At 41.7% G+C, this 8,179-nt stretch overlaps 1 protein-coding gene across 1 annotated transcript; it reads right to left on the bottom strand.

Moving 5' to 3' along the window:
- Window positions 1–590: 590 nt before the first annotated feature.
- Window positions 591–6,348, bottom strand: LOC119275564. Its single transcript, XM_037556431.1, has 3 exons — window positions 6,202–6,348; window positions 4,949–6,079; window positions 591–919 (listed from the first exon to the last, which is right to left on the bottom strand). The coding sequence occupies exon 2, from the start codon at window positions 6,036–6,038 to the stop codon at window positions 4,971–4,973; it is 1,068 nt and encodes a 355-aa protein (XP_037412328.1). The 5' UTR covers window positions 6,039–6,079; window positions 6,202–6,348; the 3' UTR covers window positions 591–919; window positions 4,949–4,970.
- Window positions 6,349–8,179: the final 1,831 nt, after the last annotated feature.

Raw genomic sequence — 8,179 nt, 5'->3', positions numbered from 1 at the left:
AGCAACACACGTATACATGAAGGCATAACACACATGTGTGTAAATTTTCAAGGCAAAATAAGTTGAAATGAGGACTGTGCAAAAAAGACAAATCTGGGGCTTTTTAACACACGATACTATTCATTCTCTCAAGCCATGAGTGTCTTTTGTACAGGTCACATTTCAACGTTTTTCATTCTAAATTTTTACACACATAGACGTAACATACTTGTTTACTTGCACAATTTTTTTCAGATTTTTCTGAAACCCAAAAGTTTGAACTTTGATTTGTTTTCAAAAAAAGACCTCCATGGCTCCCGGGAGCCAAACGTCCGCTCTCCCAAACAACCCTTTTTTAAAAAAAGACTTCAGAATTATAAAAAACTGTAGTATTATGAGAATAGTTAGAAAATACTGTACTTTGTTATCAAACGGGTAGAAAGTGGGATAACTTAGTAAATAGAAGACAGGGAATGGATTCCCTCAAAAAAAAACAGAAAAAAAAAAAGCAAAGGCCTAAGGAGTATGTTTGGATGGCAGTCAAAACACACTACCGATTATTTAGCCATAAGCAAAATTTTGGTCTTTTTCTTAATAGTTGCCAATGTTTCGTCATGTCAATGCCCCTTCGCCCACATTTCATTTTTCCCGAGCAATTTTAGTCAAATATTCGACAGGGCAATCTTGGGCTAAAACCTAGCGTACCCTAAGATACAAAACTTCTATTCTACTGAAACTAGCAACTTCATAATACATATGTAATTATACAATCTCACAAACATGTCCAACAGATAACAACTTTTTTTTTAGTTGAACAGATAGCTAAGGACTCATATTATCAATAACAAAGGGTAGCATCACAAGTGTGTGCCTTGTGGTTACTACTCCCGACATGGTGATACCCGACCAGCATGCAGCCAAGCTTTCTCCAATTCCGTACCTTGATTGTCAAAAGATACAGGTGACATATAAATCTCAGCCAATAATGATGATGGAATAATTAACTTCACTTCGAAACAATTAAAGACCATGGTCAAAACATAGTTCCTACCAAAGCAAGATGCTCAATATGTGACCCTGACATGAGCACCCCGGATATCATAGCATCAGATGCATACTTAATTGTACAGGCGCATTATTACAGCTAGTAGCAAAAACCTAGCCTTTTACTCCATATGTTTGCACATGCATTGATATGATTTCAGTTCATTATGCATCAGGATTTACTCTTGAATAAAATACTACCTTTAAATCTGCCAAAAGGTCTTATATTTAAGAACAAAGGATGTATTTATCTATATCTATATCTATATCTAATTCTAATAATAATAAAAGGGCTATTGCTTCTTACCACCGTAATTTCGTCCGTTTTTTGTCCGTCCACCTCGATCCTATTATTATTTTCTCCGTACCTTTTCAAGGTGGTACTAAACTGTTTTGTTTTTGCGCACTGTGCACCCGCAGGAAAACCTTCCTCCAGGAATTTCTGTACGTGGGCTGTCCACCGTATGGGCTGGGCATCTTCCGTATTTTTTTCCGCCGACAAGGAGCAAGAAAAAATTATATGCACGCAAGAGAATCCCACCTCGCTCTTTCATTGTAAATTCTATCAATTTTTATATGCACGTGAGTTGACTCAGAGCAGTAGAGAGCGACAGAGATCTCAAGAAGAGAAGAGGGGCGCGAGCTCTAGCAGCTGACCATCACGGCGAGTGGCTAGCGAGTAGCGAGCGAGGTCTCCGGAGCAGAGAGAGCCAGCGGTCGACAGAGGCACCATGGTGCAAGGGAGCTCGGGGAGGAAGGGTATGGTGGACGGAACCACAGCGGCGGCTACAGGCAGGTGAAAACTGGGGACGAGAGGCTCGCCGGAGGACGCGCGCAGCGGCGCGGTCGCGTGTGAGGCGACCGGCTACAGGGCGTGCAGGCGGCGCTCGGGTAGTGGCGACGCGATGGTCGTCCGGAGAGGCAACGGGCAGCATGACGGGCGCGGGCGGCTGCCAAGGCAGGAGTTCGATCAGGAGGGTGGTCAGGACGCACGGCGGTGACCTGTGCGGGCTTCAAGCGGTGGCTGGTTGGGCGGCTCTTCTACGTAGAGGAAAAAGAAGAGACGAGCGGGAGAAGGAAGAGAAGGAGAGGAAGAGACAAATTCCACAACTCTGCTCCTCTAACCTTGCTAATGGCTCTCTGAATCTCCCTTTGCTGCGCTTCTTCTCTGAACCCCAACCTGATGCTGCTTCTTCTCTCCCTGCTACCCCAGTGCTGCTACTTCTCTGAACCTTCACAGCTACTGCTCCTCTTCAGCACTTTGACCAACAAGGACTAGACTCTCTCTCTCTCTCTCTCTCTCTCTCTGAAATTTATGTGAACTTGAGAAGTGTAATGTTCAGAATTATGTAATATTCAGATTTGATGAGTGCTCGCAGTCAGTGATTGGTTCAGTTTCATACTTGTAAATATAATGACATGTTTTGTGTGTTAAAAAAAGCACTGTGTATGTGTTAAGAAAAAGAAATATGGGGTTTATGAGCATGACAAGCTCTGCAGCTATATGGGATCTATCAGGATGTGCGTGTGTGGGCGAGGGGCTGCCCCTGTTTGAGTTTTTCATGGCAAGTTCTGTGACTATATGGGATTTCTTCATGACCATTAGCATGGATGTTCAGGTACAGATTTCTTCGGGACCATCAACACTCAAAACAATATGTATGCATGCAGAGAACAATTATACAAGGATGTGTGTGTCTATCCTACAATTCTACCACTACATGCATGTATTTGTTTATGGATCATTTACATTTCACAAGTTTTTATTGTCTCTAGGCAAGCTTAACTTAATTTCACGTGAGACAATCATCATGTACAGACCAAAATAACAATTGTTTGGATGATCATGAGACGATTGCACTGAATGCTTGGCACTGTATCAATCCTGAGACAAGATAAGCTATACAAAGGAACTTCCTGCCTAATCTGCTTGGAATATACTCCCTCTGTTTCTAAATATAAGTCTTTTCAGAGATTCCAGTATGGACTAAAATGAGTGAATCTACACTATAAAATATGTCATTTAGGAACGGAGGGAGTAGGAAGTATGTGTGCCTTCTGTCTTCTTATGATACTACATTTGTGAACCAAATATGTTCACCGCATTTTCAGCTGCCTCTATGATTAGGAAGACACAACATACATAGTTTAGTTTTGTTGTTGTTCAATTCTATTTAACAGATGCAGACCAACACACAAGTTCATCTTATTTTACTGACACTTTTCTATTGAGAATTGTTTGTCATTAATTTTTCTCCCTATTGATTTATTTTCCCCTTAGGATCCATCAACAATCATTGGCATGATCTGACTTGCTTTCCCAATTGCGCAAACCAAAAAAATGCCTTGCATGCACTGCAAAATTTAGTTCCATTCAATACAAGCACATGATCTTCTTACAGTAATGTGAACAACAGACTGGAATTTTATTCCTTGGGTTCATATGTGGCATTTACTCATTTGATTTTTTTTATTAAATTTGCGAGCGAGCTATTTTATTTAGAGTGCACTTTAATAAAATGAAGGATCGTTCCAAGAGGTTAGTGTGGAATGAGTATTCCTACGAAATGTAGTGCAAAAAGAATTTGTAGATTTTTTTATAGGATTAATTCACTCATATAATAAGAGGGCCTAGAAAAAAAATCATATGGATTCAACCCTCTAAACTTTCAATGAAAAGATTTTGGATCAAAGATACCCTAAGGTGGAATAGAAAGACACCATAGCCACATTTATCATCAGAAGTGGTTGATGTTTGTTATGAACTATTTTGACTACAAATAATCAGAAATAGGCCAAATATTTATTAGACTCGGAGAGGATGTGGCGTGCAATGGTGTTGGAGTAGGCAGATATCGGAGTAGACGTGGCACGTTGACCCGCTTATATATATTGTTTTTCTACCGTTGCAACGCACGGGCATATTTACTAGTCAACACAATAAAAGCACAGTTCTACTTCTACACAATAACGGCTAAACAAAAAACAAGAGCGTTAACCACGCATAACTAATGCAAGTCAACACCATATGAAATAATATGAAAGAAAATCAGATGCATCAAAATCCATATACATCATACCCCAATGACTGGCAACATAAGACCACTGCAGATTTTTATATTTATAATCAGCAAGATTTATTTCCAAATGAGAATGCAAAGCAAAAGGATTCCATGAAAAATGTGACACCATAAAGCCACATAACTGTGAGATAATTTGATGGTCGTCAATTAATCTTCCGAGTCTAGAAAGTTCAACCCATCTTTTCAACAAATCAATCATGTCTTTAACTTCCAGAAAAATAAGGTGGTTTTTGCGAATATCAGCTGAGAATTTGTCTATACTATACTTTTGAACTTATATATTGATACAACTCCTATATTGAATAGTTCATCGATTTATGTTCTGTCTTCGTTAATTACAACCTATGACTATCGCCTCCATCGTGTTAACCACTGTGCTTATTCAGTGCATGCTCAAGTAAGAGCAAATCTTGAGTCCAGTTAGCTATAACTTGCATTTGGTACCCTGTGCTGCCTTGTGTTAAACATGGTGCATGTGTAACTGAATATAATATGCATCCATTGTCCATCCTTGTATGGAGGCACAAATGCACAACAATGCTTTTGCCCAGTCTGTCTAAAAGATTTGCAGGCAGTAATATTGTAAACACAACAAGTCCACAAAAATACTTTGTCAACAGCATTGGATAGAGGATATGGTAAAAACACAAAATTTCATATGGTAACTCACAACAAATAAACGCTACTGTCTGTCTAAGAACTTTTTATTTGATTGAGGCATTATGTTCCAGCAAAGAAAGCGTTTTCCATAGTGCTAAAAGGACAAGCTTTTGTAGTGCGTTTGAGCAAAGGATGGAAAAGAAAGGTGTGCTACAGCAGGTTCCGGATATAAATAAACTCACCTGCACTAGAGGAGTCAACGTATCACAGCACACTAGCAATGCTGAGGCCGAAATCGAAGCGAATGGACTTGTGATGGATAATGCGCAGTCCTCCTTCATCAGACACCACTTCCACCCCCGTGAGCACCCCAAAATTATTTGTTGTGCTGCGCTTATAGTCTGACATGTTCTCTTCCTTGTCATCATCTGAAGTTAGGAAGAACCTGGCAATGCAGAGTCTGCTAGAACCAAGAGGCAGGAGGTGGGTCGACCTGAGCTTCCAATCTTTCGGCCAAACCAGCTCTTTCCAAAGTATATGTGGCACTGGTGAGCTCACTGCGGACACGGCAATGAGGTCAGATGCGCAAAGCTGGTCGTCTTTGCCAAACATGCCAAACCAGAGATTGTGCTCGGGGACATACTCGGCACGACCTCTGAATGGCAGCTCCCAATTGCCAGCCTTCATCCACGCACCGCTGTTCATATCAAAGGAAAACGTGCCTGCACCCACTGTGGACACCCAGAACTGTGAATTGCCAACTACCGTGTAAGAGCTGACTTCAAATGGATGGTGACTGCCTTTCTCGTTCTGGTGGTAGGAGCGGCTGGGGAAGGGAGGCGGCTTGAGGGACTGCCAGTACCAGCCAGACATTGGTAATAAATATCTGGAATTGGGGTCGCAGCCATCATTCAGAGCCACGAACTGGTGATCGGCTTTACTCATAACTAACAGGCCGTTGTCACCGACAACAATGGACATGGGTTGTAGCATGCGCGTGGGCATCATGGGCATATTGGTGCTGATACTGCGTACGGGAGCGTCGTAAAGGTAGGAGCACCCTATGCTGTCCACGGCGACGATCTTATCCCGGTTGGCGCCGAAGGCCATGAAATCCATTGAGCAGGGTTGGCCCTGCCGGGAGGGCCAGTCGAAGGCGATGGTGGCCGGAGGCAGCTGAATTTCGTCCGGTGGTACAAAAGCTGAACCTTGTTTGGGAACTGGCGATCCGGTTGGGTAAAAGAAATCTGCCGGATTAATACGGTGTATGCTGAAAGGAATATGGCGGCCGTTCATGTGCTTGACCGCGAGATTCACAAACCGGCTAGCCATGACACCCCTTCCTCTCTACTTCCTCCTTGTTTTGGTATATCCTGATATAACAATCCAAAAGGAAGCAAAACAAGAGAATCAATAATGGTTGATATTAGCATCCGCGTACGTGAAAATTCTGGATAATAGACTCCACCGCAAAGGAAAAGAACGAGAGAGGTACCGGAGATAGATGTGAAGAAGATGCAAAGATCGGAGGCGGCGCCAGGAGACTGCTGCGGTGGGAGATGTGAAGAAGATGTTCACATAGGAGGCGGCGGCAGGGGAACGCCTGCGGAGGGAGATGCGACGCGATGATATATACCCTAATGCTCTCCTTCACCGCACGTTGCTGGGCTGGACAGGACACACGGACGAGATTCAGTGACTTGCGGCGACGACTAGCGGCCCGGCCCATTAGAGGGGTTGCTCACAGCCCGTGCTGTGGGTTAGCTCTGCTCCCGTTTTTCATGTTTTTTCTTTGGTTTTATTTTTTTCACCGGTTTCTTCATTTTACTTTCCTCTTTTGTTTTCTCACCGTTTCTTTTTCAATCCTTTCTTGGTTTTATTTTTTTCTTTCTTAGTTTTCTTCGATTTTCTTTATGTTTCTTTGTCGGTTTTCTTTTTTACAACACATGTCTATTTTTTCTTAGTACACAACATACGTTTTTAGAGCATACCTGAGACATTTTTCTGACATATGTTGGACATTTTGTAAATACATGATGTACATTTGTTTTAAAATACATGTTTTTAACACTTTTTCAAATACATGGTAACAATTTTTTAATGGAAATAACTTTTTTAGAAATTACTTGAACATTTTTTTCATTACATAATAAACATTTTGTCAACTTTCACTGACAATTTTTTGAAACTTGTGAAGATTTATTTAAAATGTCGCGTACATTTTTTTAATGGAAATAAGCAGTTTCTTAACCTACGCGAACATTTTTTTACGTTGTGTATCTTGTTCCTACTTGGCTTGATTAGCATGAGTCACTGAATGCCGTGGGAAAGTAAGCATCCAATCTGGGTTTTTCAGGGCGCGGTCAAGTCTGACACGACTGTATGTGCCTCCCGCAACCTTTTTCTAAAAGGTCCAACAATTTCTGTTGTAGCACAAGTCCTGAAGTGCACACACGTCAGTAGCATCTCTAAAACCATAGATCTGGGCTTGACTGCGATTGCCAACTCCGTCATCTTCTGTCCAACTCAAAACTTTGTTGAAATCACCAAAAATTACCCAAGGAAGATTCCCTGTGAAGCCAGTCCATTCATTATATCCCAGGTCTTGTATCTTTCACCCACTTGTGCTTCTTCATAAACCAGCATCACACGCCAAAGAACAGGTTCTAATCGTTCAACTTTTGCATCAATATGGTACTGAGAGTAGTTCAAAACTTCTAATGTTACCTATTTATTTCAAAAGAAACAAAGACCACCACTCCTACCGGAGCTGGCAATATGGAAACAATTATCATAACCTAACGCAGGTGCAAGAGCTTCTACTCTAGTGCTACTGATTTGGGTCTCAACGATCCCTAGCACCTCCGGGGCAAATTTCTTCATGAAGTCGCAAACTTCTCGGACTGTCGCGGTGTTGCTATTAGGGCATATTCTCCCTTAATAGTTTGGTGATTGATGATAATGATTTTGTGGACTAATCGTGTGCACTGAGCAGATCAGATAATCTATCATATGGCACAAGATGATTCGAGCCCCTCGGAGTTTTAAAAGTAAAGACGGTTATTTTCCTGCATTTCTTTTTCGGTGGATTTGAGTCATAGGAGAACCTTACTATTAAGTGAGGGTCCGCTTCGGAAAGGTTTGGGTGGAATCAACACGTACACATTTTCATTTCCACCCTTGTTCCTTTCCCGCGTCGATGGAGTTTGCTCCTCTGTTTTCTTTGCATGTGTCCTGAATCACTAAAATACACTTTCGTGATGACACGTGTTTGTCACAGTAGGTCACGTTTTCTGTCATGCATGCACATTCGTGATGATTTTATGACAGAATCAAGATAGTTATACATGTGTTGTCATAGAAGTGTTTCATGACAATACTCAAATTATTGTCATACAAGTGTCCTCTTCCATGACGATAATTGACACGTCATGGAAGTGCTTTCGTCAAGGGCAACTGACACGTGGCTTCCA

Source organism: Triticum dicoccoides, chromosome 3B, assembly GCF_002162155.2.
Source record: "Triticum dicoccoides isolate Atlit2015 ecotype Zavitan chromosome 3B, WEW_v2.0, whole genome shotgun sequence".
Taxonomy (NCBI): domain Eukaryota; kingdom Viridiplantae; phylum Streptophyta; class Magnoliopsida; order Poales; family Poaceae; genus Triticum; species Triticum dicoccoides.
This window is presented reverse-complemented; position numbering and strand designations above follow the sequence as displayed.